Source organism: Balaenoptera borealis (genome assembly GCF_965194805.1).
Source record: "Balaenoptera borealis genome assembly, chromosome: 1".
In the NCBI taxonomy this organism is placed as follows: domain Eukaryota; kingdom Metazoa; phylum Chordata; class Mammalia; order Artiodactyla; family Balaenopteridae; genus Balaenoptera; species Balaenoptera borealis.
The window spans coordinates 172,339,241-172,352,685 of NC_138860.1; the positions used below are offsets into that span (position 1 = coordinate 172,339,241).

Consider the following 13,445-nt stretch of genomic DNA (forward strand, 5'->3'; position numbering starts at 1 on the left):
CTTTTCATGTTAATTTGTTTTAATGTTTATCCCTTTTCATAGGCAAAAGTTTTTCCATGTGTCTACCCTAAAATTGTTTCCTCTGTGAATTCTCAAATCTAGAGCAGAACTGGACACATCACTTAGTAAGGATGTAACCCTGTGGTGCCGAGAAGGATAGAAAGGTTTCACTTCTGGAGCAGATCCAGTCGTGTATGCTGTGTCTTGCACAGCCTTGGAGGGCACCAGTCTTAAGAGATTTTACTCACCTTAGGAAAAAGCCTGGTCTGAAGCAGTTTACAATCCACTCAACCCTAGTATTTTTTTTTTTTTCTCTTATACATATGGCTAACTAGTAATTACCTATCTTATGTCTTGGCAGCTTTATTTTCTTAAATATAGAATCTCACGCTGAACTCTATTTTGACTTCTGATTGAACCAAGTTGTCTCTAATTCTGTCAGTCATTTGGAAATCTTGACTTAGGAAGTATTAATCCCTCCCAACCTGTTTAACTATATAATAGTTGTCTATTGCTGTGTAACAAATTACCCCAAAATTTAGTAGCTTAAAACAGTTAACCATTTATCATCTCATAGTTTCTGCAGGTCAGGAACTTGAAAGTGACTTAGCTGGGTAGTTCTGAATCAGGGTCTCTGAGATTGAAGTCAAGATAGCTGAAGCTAAAATCATCTGAAGGCTTGGCTGGAGCTGGAGGACCTGCTTCCATGTGTGGCTGATAGGAGGAGGCCTCAGTCCTCACTATGGGCCTCTTCATGGGGCAGCTTGAGTGTTCTCCTGTGACAGCTGACTTCTTTTAGAGCAGGTGCTGTAAGAGAAGCCTGGTCTCTAAAGTCCAACACCATCACTTCCACCACGTTCTGTTTATGTTCAAATACTGTCCATACCTACAGGGAGCAAAGTTAGAAGAGAGGAGTATTAAAGAATTTGTGGACATATTTTATAGCCAATACAGTGACCCATGAACTTACTAAACTAGCCAACAAATCACTGAAGGAAAACATTCCCATTTTCTAACTATTATTAGAACTTGGGGTTAGTTCCTTCCATTATTTTTTCACGTTTCTCCTTTTTACATAGTTGCAATCATTGTGTGTGTGTGTGTGTGTGTGTACACAAAAGTTTTGTATTCTGGGTTTTTTTCACTGTAAGGTATTTTCTGTCATTAATGAAAAATGGTCTGTCTGAAGCCAGCCTCTAGGGGATGCTGGTGATTGAATTAGTCTTGCCTCTCTTGCTCTCCCTTTCCATCCTTTCTTTGATAGAAGTAATAGGGGTGAGATGGAGGACTGATGAAAAGATAGACTCTGACATACAGAGATTAAGAAAGAAGATTCTCAAAGCCTGGCTGTCAGATGCCAGGAATAGGACAGAAAATCAATCCCAGGTGGCATTCAACCAAAAACTCCATGCAGTATAGATTTTAATTTTCATCATCCTCTCTCTCTACAGCAACTACAGTTTCTCAACAGATGGTTTCAGTGGCTCAGGAGGTAGTGGCAGCCATGGTTCCTCTGTGGGCGTCCAGGGAGGTGTGGACTGGATGAGGAAACTGGCTTTCCGATACCGAAAAGTGAGAGAAATCTATGATAAGCATAAAAGCAATGTGGCTGGTAAGTGTGGCATACAACCAGCTAATTTTCTGTTTTGTTCTGACTTCCTGTTTTTTTTTCCAGGGTTTGCTTAGGGCTCCCTGACTTATGAATTTGTGCCACAGTAACATTTTAACTCTGTATTTAAAAAAAACAGGTTTGATGGAAACCCTCTGGGGAGGAAGCTCTGCATTTCTCATGGACTTCTCTTGGTATAACTTCGCAAAGTTCTCTTGTTCTTTTTAGATAGATGCCTTTTTTAAAGGAAATGTGTTCCATAGATTATGTTTGATGGCATGTGTTTTTTTCTGGGGTCACAACTACTATCAGTAATATTTAATAGGTTGCCATATTTTTGAACAGATTTACATAGCCATCGGGACAAGTCAGGTAGAACTAGCAACCAGGTTTATAGTGGATGGAAAACTAGGTCCAGGATGATAGGTTGGCAGTATCCGTGCATTGTGATTTGAAGGACCTTGGAAATTCTTTCTGCCCAGATAGATCTCAAATGTCAGGTGCCATTATGCCTAAAATTCTATTATTTGGAATTAATTAATTAGCCATAGATTGTTCAAATTAGAAGAGACATTAGGGAACTAATCTAAATCCTTCATTTTGCACTTGAGAAAATTGATGGTCCATCATGAGGGTAACAAGGTCGGGTCACATAACAAATTAGTGACCATACCACAACTGGAATCCCGAACTCTTGGTCCACTGCACTTTACATTCATGCAATTCCTTTTTTAGTGATATACCCTTGTGAGAAAATATTGAAAACTGTGAACCATCGCCCTCAAACACCTCCGTCTGAAGTTTCAGGGATTCCATAGACTGCCCAGAAGTATATTACGTCAGGTCAAGGGAGCCCCCCCCTGCCGTACCGCTACTGCCGCGTGGGGCAGAAAGTGAGAACAGGGCTTCAGAGATCAGTTTGGTGCATTCCTGTTACAGTGCTCCCATACCAGAAAAAATCATAGGCATCTGGGCTTTTGGGAATCTAATTTATTTACTTTTTTCAGATTCCTTTCTTTACTGCTTTTTTTTCTTCATGATTCAGAGCCAGTACTTTTTATTTTGGTAACCAAGTCTTTTTGCTCTTTCTCTCTCGCAGACATTAGCCTTTCTTTTGTTCGTTTTCATATACAACCTAAGTCTCTGGTCCTTTCTCTGCCCAGTGAGTGTCTGGATCTGGTTTCCTGAAGAAAGTGATATATAACCCTCTGTGAGAATCCCCTGAGCCCACCCTGGGGAACATAGTAAAAGTAATATCCACCTGTATTTTGTAAAATATGAGTTAACAAAAGTGCCACATGATATTAGTTAAATATATGACATATGCGTGCTTATGTATATGTCATACATGACGTACAGATACTTGTTTGGTTTTTGTTTTGTTTTATCAGAAATTTTGAGAGTCATCTAATTCTAGGCTTGCATTGTGAAAAACCATCAGACTGAAGACAAATTATACACAGTTCTACTCATAGAGATGACTTCTGTTTTTATGGAGTGTTGGTAATAGAATGCAGAATTTCTCTTTTTACCTTCACTACAGAAAATTCAGAGCCAGGTTTATTATTTGAATATTGTAACTCAAGTGTCAGGTAACGTGCTCCCATCAGATGAATTGTTTTTTGTTTTGTGCTTAATTATCTGATCTTAAAGAAATGTTTTAGTCTCTTATCAGCTGGAGTTGTTTCAGAAGTACAGTACAAATAAATGACATTCAGAAAGCTGGTGATTCAGCCTGGGATCTCAGGTTGATGTGTTCTGAAGGGGGTGAGAGCAGTCACTGTGGGAGCAGTGTATGATAGTGGGAAGATTTCTGAGACCAAAAGCCACTAACTTGCTGTGTATTCTCAGGCAGCCGCCTTTCCTCCGTGGGCCTCAGTTTCTTTAGAAAGAGATTGGAAATGCTGTGGACTCTCCATCTGTAATTTTTCCCTCTTTGGTTCTTGATGTCACATCTAAAGCAGTGCTACTCAAAGTATGGTCCACTGGTCTGCAAATTATGTTACCAGTTGGTGATGAAAGAAAGAGCCTCTGCCAGAACCTGATCACAGTGTTTCTATCAGCTGATTTTGTTGTTGTAATTATGCACCTCCCACCTCCCCCAGCAAAATATTCTGGTGAAGAAAGTAAAAAAGGCATTTTGAGTAGGCTAGGGTTTTATCAAGGAGAGAGATGTGTTAGCTCAGAAGAATATTTCAGTAACTCACACTGTTTCCAAATTGAATTTAGAAGTCGCTTTCTCTATGCCAGCAAGGATGTTGTCAAATGATGAATGTGTCTACTTTTATTCCCAAAGGGCTCCTCAGTCCCCAGAGAAAGGAAGCGCTGCAGAGACTAAGAGCAGAAATTGAAGTTCTAACAGATTCCTGGTTGGGAACTGCACTGAAGTCCTTGCTTCTCATCCAGTCCAGGTATGGAAATAACTCTTTCGTTTTCATCCTCTCAGAGAGACGCTTTCTCCCACCCTAGTCCATTCCCTAAAACAGACTGTGGGACAGGGCTGAGAAGAGTTCACATGGTGCAGAGAACTATTCGGTTAGGTGGGAGGCAAGGTCATTTTACTCTAAAAGCACACCGAAGAGTTTTGAAAGCTTTTTTCTTTTCTCTTACTTTTTGCTCACTAAATTATACTCAGTAACCCAGAATCTCCAGCCCAGGACGTGGGTGGGCCTGGTGACATCAAAGAATACATGTAGGAGCTATATCACAAATATTCTAAGTGTAGGAAGCGCCAGAGAAATGTAGCAAAACCTACTCAGGAAGTTGGGATTCAAAAGAAAAAGAGTACAGGGTCTTCCCTGGTGGCACAGTGGTTAAGAATCCTCCTGCCAGTGCAGGGGACACGGGTTCCAACCCTGGTCCGGGAAGATCCCACATGCCGCAGAGCAACTAAGCCCTTGCACCACAACTACTGAGCCTGCGCTCTGGAGCCCGCGAGCCACAACTGCTGAAGCCTGTGCGCCTAGAGCCTGTGCTCCGCAACAAGAGAAGCCACCACAATGAGAAGCCCGCGCACGCAAGGAAGAGTGGCCCCCACTCGCTGCAACTAGAGAAAGCCCGCGCATGGCAACGAACACCCAACACAACCAAAAATAAATAACTTGAAAAAAGAAAAGAAAAAGGGTACATTAAGCAGATTAAGGAGATTTGAGCTTGAAGCTTAGAATGGGAAATAAATACATACCCTTATTTGTCCCTCCCTCAAAGCAAGAATTCCAGATTCACAGCCTACTAAACAGTAAAACTGACACCAAGGGGTGGATATCTGTGAAGGTAAAGGACTTGTGAAAATAATATGTATTCTGAAATTTATGTTGCCATTGTGTGATGAGCAGAGAGGACTTCAGTCATGTCTCAATCAGATGAAATGGCACTGTAACTGAAAGCCTCATTGTGTTTTCTGGAGTGTGGTATCAATGCCGTGGGTCGGTGGGGTTTGCTAACAATGCAGTGAGCTAGAATGGTCAGAAGGAAGTGAGGCAAGAATCAAGTTGCTGCTCTGTGTCCACCACAAAAATCTCTGTCCTTTAATTGGGAAAATAAATAAACCTGAGATAATTAGAGCAAAAAGTGAACACTGGCACTGAACAGATACCATGCCAGGCACTTTGAGGTTAATTTTTCACAAGTAGGTCCTACAGAGAAGAGCCATTTGAATTCTTGTTCGCAGGTTGGTTTGATTTCACCTTTTTCTTTTCTTTTCCCTCTTTCTCCCTTCCAGAAAGAATTGTGTGAATGTTTTGATCACTACAACCCAACTGGTTCCAGCTCTGGCCAAGGTTCTCCTTTATGGGCTAGGAGAAATATTTCCTATTGAAAACATCTACAGTGCTACCAAAATTGGTACAGTTTCAATTCTGTTTCTTGTCAACTAGCCTTACAATAATACTTGCTACTTAGGATGTGCTTATTATTTACCAGTTCCTCAGTTAGACACTTTATATATACATATATCTATAATCCTCACAGCATTCTTCTCCTGACATTACTGATGGGGCAGTTCAGGCTTATCAGTTATGTAGTTTGCTCAAGACTTCACAGCTAGTAAGTTACATAAACAGGATTCGAATCCAGGTCTGTCGGACTTAAAATTTATCATGCTCTTTTCTTTTATAATATTTGAAAGAACATAATACCTAGTTTAGAAATCCACTATGCCTCATTTCAAATTCCTCTTTCACAGAGAGTGTACTGTAATGTAGTATAATCAAAAAAGCACTAGATTAAAAATCAAGGACTAAGATATATACTTTAAAATGGTTAAATCCCTCACACTCGTTAGGATAGCTGCTATCAAAAAAAAAAAAAAATAACAAAATAACAAGAGTTGGCAAGGACGTGGAGAATTTGGAACCCTTGTGCACTTCTGGTGGGATTGTAAAATGGTGCAGCCACTGTGAAAAACGGTATAGCGGTTCCTCAAAAATTAAAAATAGAACTATCACATGATCCAGCAATCCCACTTCTGGGTATATATCCAAAAGAATCCAAAGCAGATCTCAAAGAAATATTTGCACACCTATGTTCATAGCAGCATTATTCATAGTAGCCAAGAGGTGGAAGCAACCCAACTGTCCATCAAATGAATAGATAAACAAAATGTGGTAATACATACAGTGGGATATTAGTCAACCTTAAAAAGGAAGGAAATCCTGTCATATGCTTACTATATGTATGAACCTTGAAGACATTATGCTAAGTGAAGTAAGCCAATCACAGAAAGACAAATACTGTATGTTTCCACTCATGTATAAGGTACCTAGAGTAGTCAGATTCATAGAAACAGAAAATAGAATGGTGGTTAATAGGAGCTTGGGGAGAGGGGAAATAGGGAGTTGTTGCTTAATGGGTATAGAATTTCAGTTTTGTAAGATGAAAAGTTCTGGAGAACTATTGCACAACAGTGTGAGTATACTTAATATTATTGAAACGTATATTTTTAAATGGTTAGGATGGTAAATTTCATGTTATGTGTTTTTTTACCATACTTTTTTGAAAAGGAAAAACAAAAACAAACAACTAAGGACTAGGATAGAGTCCTAACTCCCCCACTTATTCGCTCTTAGGGAAATTACTGTATCTCCTGAGCCTCAGTTTTCTCATATAAGATGAAAAACTACCAGAGAGGTTTTGAAAATCAAATGAGACTGTGTATGTGAAGATATTTTTTATCCCCTAAAAATGTATTCAGTTCTAAGTACATGAAATAGTAAGTACTCGATAAATATTTGCTGAATTGATTAATGAATTGGCACCAGATTTATATAAAACCAACTTGCTCGGCTGAGAAGGCAGCAGAATGTGTCACTCTAATCTTATGTGCTGTATGGTCCGGGGAAAGAGGACTATGACCGCTATCTCCTTACCCCTCCAGACCCTTTAGTCTGTGCCTACAGTTCCTACTTCCCTACTGCAGCCAAGGAGACAGTCCTCATTTGAAGATAAGCTGTAGTTATCTACTAGATTTAAAAATGTCAGGCATTGCCAAAGCACTCAGAATATAGCAGTGACAAAATCCTCTGTCCTCATGGAACTTACCTTCAGTCAGTGGTGCTCGGATAATTGGGTGATCCATACGGGGGGAAAAAAGCAGATTCTGTATTCCTTCTTTATGCTATTTGCAAAAATAAATTCCAGGTGGATAAAAAATTTACCATGAAAAGCAAAACATTAATTTTTAGAAGAGAAAATAGAAAAGTATCTGTATGACCTTAAGGTAGGGAGGGATCTCATTTAAGAGACCCCAAAAATAGTACTTAAAAAAAAAAAACAAAAAAATGATCATTTTGATTGCATGACGCTTTTAATTTTATATACAGTGAAAGATGACATAAAGTGACAAGACAAGTCACAGACTGGGAGAAGATACTTGCAATACATTTACTTGTTGATTAGTGTACAGAATCTATAAAGAACTCCTGCAGATCAATAAGCAACAGACAACATAATTTTTAAAAGTAGGCACAAACCTTGGAGCAGCCAATTTGCAGAAAAGGTAACCCAAATTGTTAGTAAACATATATGAAAAGTTTTTTAACCTCACCAATTAAGGATCTGCAAATTAAGGAAATGCAAATTAAAATGTGATGCCTTTCTCGTCTATTAGATTGACAAAAATTTAAGTCTGACAGTGCCAAACTTTGTCAAGGAAATGAGAACTTACTCTGCTAGTGGGATTGAAAATGGATATAACTTTTTGGAAAACAGTTTGTCAATGTTTAGTAAAGTTTGAGATGTGCATAACCCTATGACCAAGCAAATCTACTTTTAGATATTTATACTCGAGAGCAGGGGTCTCAGACTATAACCCACGTACCAAATTCTGCCCACTGCCTGTTTTTAGAAAGTTTTATTGAAACAGAGCCATGCCTAATCATTTCCATAGCTGCTTTCACACTACAGTAGCACAGTTGAATAATTGCAACAGAGATCATATGACCTGCAAAGCTTGAAATATGCCAGCTCCTTCCCTTGAGTTATTCTCATTTGCACAAGGAGATATGTGCAAGGATTTTTTTTTTTTTGATGCAGCCTTGTTCATAGTAGAAAATAATTAGAAACAGCACGTGAACCTGTCTATGAACAGAAAATAGAATAGTCAAACAATGGAATACTGTATAGCAGCAAAAGTGAATGAACTGGGGCTTCCCTGGTGGCGCAGTGGTTAAGAATCCACCTGCCAATGCAGGGGACATGGGATCGAGCCCTGGTCTGGGAGGATCCCACATGCCACGGAGCAGCTAAGCCCGTGCGCCACAACTACTGAGGCCCACGCATCTAGAGCCCATGCTCCACAACAAGAGAAGCCACCGCAGTGAGAAGCCCACGCACCGCACCGAAGAGTAGCCCCTGCTCACCGCAACTAGAGAAAGCCCGTGTGCAGCAACGAAGACCCAGCGCAGCTAAAAATAAATTAATTAATTTTCAAAAAAAAAGGTGAATGAACTAAAACTACATATATCCCTAAGGATTAGTATTAAAAACAATGCTGAACACAAAAAACACATTACAAATAGTATGTACAGTATATAATTTATATAAAGGTAAAAAATGTTCACAATAATAGCCATACATTGTTTATGGATACACGCTCAGGAAGAGAAAGGAGGAGGAAGAATGTCATCAAGTAGGGGTAAATAGAAAACTTCAAATAAATCTGTACGATCTGATTTTTATATTTTTTTTATCTAAAGCAACTCTAAAGTGTTAAGATTTGATAAAGCTGGGTTGGTGGTAGCTATATAGGCATTTATTTTTTATTGTTCTTTTTTGTATGGTTGAATTATTTCATTTACAAGGGCTTTGATGGGGGAGATACATCTGTAACCCCCCTTCAGATTTTGCTACTGCTGCCCCTGCTTTACTATGCATTTTCTAAGAACTCAGAGCACTCGCTAACCTTCTTCCCACACCTGAAAGGTAGATTTCTGTGGTGCTTGATACTGCATCCTGGCACTCAGAGGCTCATCAAACTAATGGACATGATTTTATTCCTTCTGACAGTAAGTGTGCTTATTTGGTGATTTTCTCATTTCCTCCAGAGCTAATTAGCAGAGCTACAGTGGTACCTGGCGCCATGGTAACCACAGTGAGAGGCTTGAGGCTTTCCTTTACAGAACTATGAGATGAGAGCAGGGAAAGGAAATGTTTGTTCCGTTCCTCTGAAATGGTTTCAGAATTGCAGTTCTCTTAATGGACACTCTGTGATCTGGAATTAAAGAGAATTCTCAAAATCATTTCTGAAAATGTCCGAAGTCTTTTTTAAAATTTATTTATTTATTTATTTATTTTTGGCTGCGTTGGGTCTTCGTTGCTGCGCGCAGGCTTTCTCTAGTTGCAACGAGTGAGGGCTACTCTTTGTTGCAGAGCATGGGCTCTAGGCGCGCGGGCTTCAGTAGTTGTGGCTCGTGGGCTCAGTAGTTGTGGCACGTGGGCTCTAGAACACAGGCTCAATAGTTGTGGTGCACGGGCTTAGTTGCTCTGCGGCATGTGGGATCTTCCCAGACCAGGGCTCGAACCCGTGTCCCCTGCATTGGCAGGCGTATTCTTAACCACTGTGCCACCAGGGAAGCCCAGAAGTCTTTCTGATAGAGGAAACCCAAGAACCTAATCTTCTCCAAAGGCTTGGTTGGTCTCGCAGTTACAGCTTCTATCGCTTGACATTTGGTAAGCTGCGTAGTCTTTGGTTTTATCCTCCTGAACAGGAAAGCTCATCTGTAGGATTGTTTTGAAAGTATAAAATGGAAGCAGTGTATTTACCAGCTGTATTGGAATTATTTTTTCATATGGCTACTTCTTTACCCTGAGCTGTTAATAACTCACTCTTAATCCTTTTAGAGGAAACATTCCTAATTGTATTTCTTCCTTGATCATTGCAGGCCAGGACAATGAAAACATCTTTATGTCCCTGTCTTCTAAATATGAGACATTCCCTTTGTTGGGTCTTAGGGGAAATTTCTAAAATCCTACTGACTTAAAACTTTTTTCTATAAATCATAAATTAGACTGTGGGTCTAGCAGAGGTTGGCTTAGGTAAGGACCTAATGGTTGGAATGGAATTAGACAGATAACTCTTTAACACTTAATAAGAACATGTTAAGAACTCATTATTAGTTGAATTATTTAATGTTTAAATTGGGGCTCAAGGCATAGAGTAGAGCGCTCCATCCCCTTAATCATTTGTGAAATTAAAATGTATTTACTTAGCAAACATGGATTGAATGCTTGATATGAACGTAAGGTGTGACAATGCTATTATAAAATGGTAGCACTGAAAGGGACCTAAGTGCACCTAAGCCAAGCCTTGTATTAAGAGTGGGAGACTGAAGCCCCAAGTGGACTAGTGTCTGGTCCAGGTTTGAGGTGCCACCTGGGCTAGGCATGTCATAGACTTGCAGTTGCTTAGATGTACCAGTCAGGACTTCTGAGTATGGGTGTAAAGATTCTTGTCAGTTATGATGTAGTCATCTTAGATTTGTGTATTTCTATATTTGTATATTTATTACAACAGTTTTCCAGCAGATGGCATTCAAGTGCCTTGAAGAAGAGGCACCTTTTTCTTATTCACACAGGAACGCTGGTGCTAAGTCACTGAATCTGGCAAGAAGATAGGATGAGAAAGTTAATGGAGCAGGATATAAAAAGGAAGCAGAGTTAGCGCCTTGCTTAACTGAAGAAGGTGGCAGAAGCAGGGAAATAAAGCGTAAGAGATGGTGAAGGAAGAGCAAGAGAAATAATTTTCTTTTTATTTACTTATGCAAGTACAGTGTCTTTGCCATAGCAGTATTATGTGTGCATGTTTAGGTGTTGGTTCCAGGTAGGATTTGAATTTTGATACATTGCCGTGTTTCTAAGAGCTGTCTGCAGTGGATTTAAATCACCCATTTCCCAAGGTTAATGTCATTGATACAGGATCTCAGTTGCAGTTACACAGTATAATAGGAGATTCCAGATGTGACAGATACTGCTGCCATATTCATTGGTACTCTGAGACTCCTCCCCTCCTGAAAGACATAAGGCCCAGGACTAGGACTGTTTCTGGGAAATGTAGAGTTGGAAGGAAATGGCTGTTTTTTCCTAATTACTAACCGGAAATCGGGGACTTCCACTTTTTTCTTACGCTAACGGTTTCCCCTCAAAAATCATCCTTTTGTCATGGCACAATGACCAGAGCCTAGACTCTGGAGTCAGAGGCTCAGAGTCTAGCTACTAGCTTGTTTGTGATCTGGGGCAAGTCACTAATCCTTTGGGTTCATTTCCATCTATCAGAGTAGGGGATGGGACCCATCTCACCTGATTATTTTGAGAATTAAGTGAAGGAACACTTTGAAACTGCTTTGTATGCTGTAAAGTACAGGAGCTGTGGAAGAGGGAGGGAGTGTGCACAGCTCTCATACTGTGTTTATAGAAACATCCCACACTAAGATCTTAGGTACTTCACCCTCAGTGTGAAAGTTAAAATAAGAACCTAGAGAGCACAGTGCCTAGAAGTCTGTTGTGTGAATGGCACAATTTCACATTCTTTGGGCAGAGGGCCTGTTGGATCTCTAGCTACCACCCCTGCTCCCCACCAAGCAAACCACATGGGCTGCCCTGATTCTGTCTAAGCACAGGCAGGTGAACCTAGCAGCAGCCCTTTTCTTTGGTATTGAAAAAAAGAAAGGGAGGAATGTCCTAATAGGAAATTTCTTTTTCTCATCAGGTAAGGAGAGCTGCTTCGAGAGAATTGTGTCGAGGTTTGGAAAGAAAGTCACATATGTAGTGATTGGAGATGGACGAGATGAAGAAATCGCAGCCAAACAGGTAACCATGGCAAAGTAAATAGTCTATATGGGAATACATTGAGCAATTAGAAAAATGGTAAAACTCAGAAATCATAGTCATCTGTTGTGCATTTACAGTGTTTTCCCTTCCTCCTCTTCCTCTCCCATTTTTCTTTTTTTTTTTTTTTTTTGGTTATTTTTCTTTTAAAAGAAAGAGGGTCATTTTTTTCCCCATGCAGAGTTTTCCCTGTAAGTTGTTGGATCCTCCCCTTCTCTCTCCTCCCTGCCGCTCTAAAATCTTAAAATCTTTGAGCCCTGCTACAAGGACGCCCATCATTAAACCTGACGTGGGCCCCATCTTCCATCTTCGTCTTAGAGGTCAATGCTTTCTCAAGAGCGTGAGACTTTACCACTAAAGGCCAATCATTCAGACTTTTCCAGGCTTCAGAGTCTCAAAAAACCAGTGCGATGATTTGGGAGTTGTTTAGAGAAAGTCCTTCCTGCTCCTGAGCCCTGGAAAGATTATTCTGATGTTAACCTCCTTGCTGTGCAGGTCCCAACCCCAGGTCATCCCTTTTTAATACAGGAAACAGTAGATTTAAAAAGTCTTGGCTATGGAGTCTAAAATCAGACAGTTCACATCTCATCCATTTACTAGCTGTGTGCCTTTGGACAATTTACTTATCCTCTTTGAGAATCTTCATCTGCTAAATGGACCTACAGAAGTTCCTTCCCTCTCTACCCCAGTTTTCTTCCAGCAACTCTGTTTCTTAGACTTGAAGGCAGTGGGTTGCCAACTAGAACCATCTGTCCTGATTTTCTCCATCTAGTTAAAACACAAACCTTCAGCAGCTGTTAATGAACTGTTAGATCGGTAATCAGTGGCATTATTACCTCATTATGTTTTCATTTGCCACTTTATGTAGCAATTCAAGGATTTTTTTTTTTTTTAATGTGTTATCTCCAAAGCTTTAATTCTAAAGTGCTTGTTGCCCTCTGGGGAAGACACTAGTGGATGTAGGCATCAGTGCTTCTTGGTCTGAAGAAGAAAGGAGTGGGGGAGATAGAAGAACAACTCAAGTCATTATCAGACTTTGTGTCTCTAAGCAGATGCTTCTAGTCATCTGCCACAGAGTGCACCCATTGGAAAATGCCTTAGATCTCAGTCTCCTCCCTCTGAGGGATCTTTTCTGCACCCTCTGTGACAGAAGACTTTCTAGTCCTTGCTTGAATACACCTAAGGGTGAGGAGACTGCTTCCCAGGTATCCTGTTCCACTGTGGGGTCATCCAGGCTCTTAGGATGTTCCTCCTTCCATTGAACTAAAATTTCTGTTTTGTATCCTGGTCCTAATCTGGCACTTCTGAGCACAACATAACAAGTCTGCTTCCTCTTCAGTATATTCAAGGCCTTTTAAATATTATGTGTGAGCAGCAGGCTTGAAAAAGCACTGAGCTACATGCCAAAAGAACTGTGTTCTAGGACTTTCAGTATTCCAGGTAACTTGCAACCAGTCTGAACAAAATGATTAGTAAAGCTAATTTCCGTCAGCTTTACAGAACATGGTTTCCAACA

The 13,445-nt window shown here is 40.2% G+C and overlaps 1 protein-coding gene and 1 long non-coding RNA gene across 18 annotated transcripts in view; one reads left to right on the plus strand and one right to left on the minus strand.

The window, feature by feature from the left end:
- EYA3 (EYA transcriptional coactivator and phosphatase 3) overlaps positions 1 to 13,445 on the plus strand; it is a 127,130-nt gene that overhangs the window by 109,501 nt on the left and 4,184 nt on the right. For all 16 annotated transcript variants that reach the window (XM_082347956.1, XM_082347946.1, XM_082347947.1 and 13 more), the window contains 4 exons: positions 1,452 to 1,612; positions 3,906 to 4,020; positions 5,331 to 5,452; positions 11,811 to 11,911. In XM_082347956.1, the coding sequence (XP_082204082.1) occupies positions 1,452 to 1,612; positions 3,906 to 4,020; positions 5,331 to 5,452; positions 11,811 to 11,911 (499 nt within the window). The remainder of the gene's footprint in view (positions 1 to 1,451; positions 1,613 to 3,905; positions 4,021 to 5,330; positions 5,453 to 11,810; positions 11,912 to 13,445) is intronic.
- On the minus strand, positions 2 to 11,804 carry LOC309608658. 2 transcript variants are annotated; one of them, XR_014233042.1, is made up of 2 exons: positions 9,178 to 11,804; positions 2 to 886 (listed from the first exon to the last, which is right to left on the minus strand). It is a non-coding gene; the product is annotated as an uncharacterized lncRNA (long non-coding RNA). The 2 variants fall into 2 exon arrangements; XR_014233043.1 differs by lacking the exon at positions 9,178 to 11,804 and adding an exon at positions 3,817 to 3,905.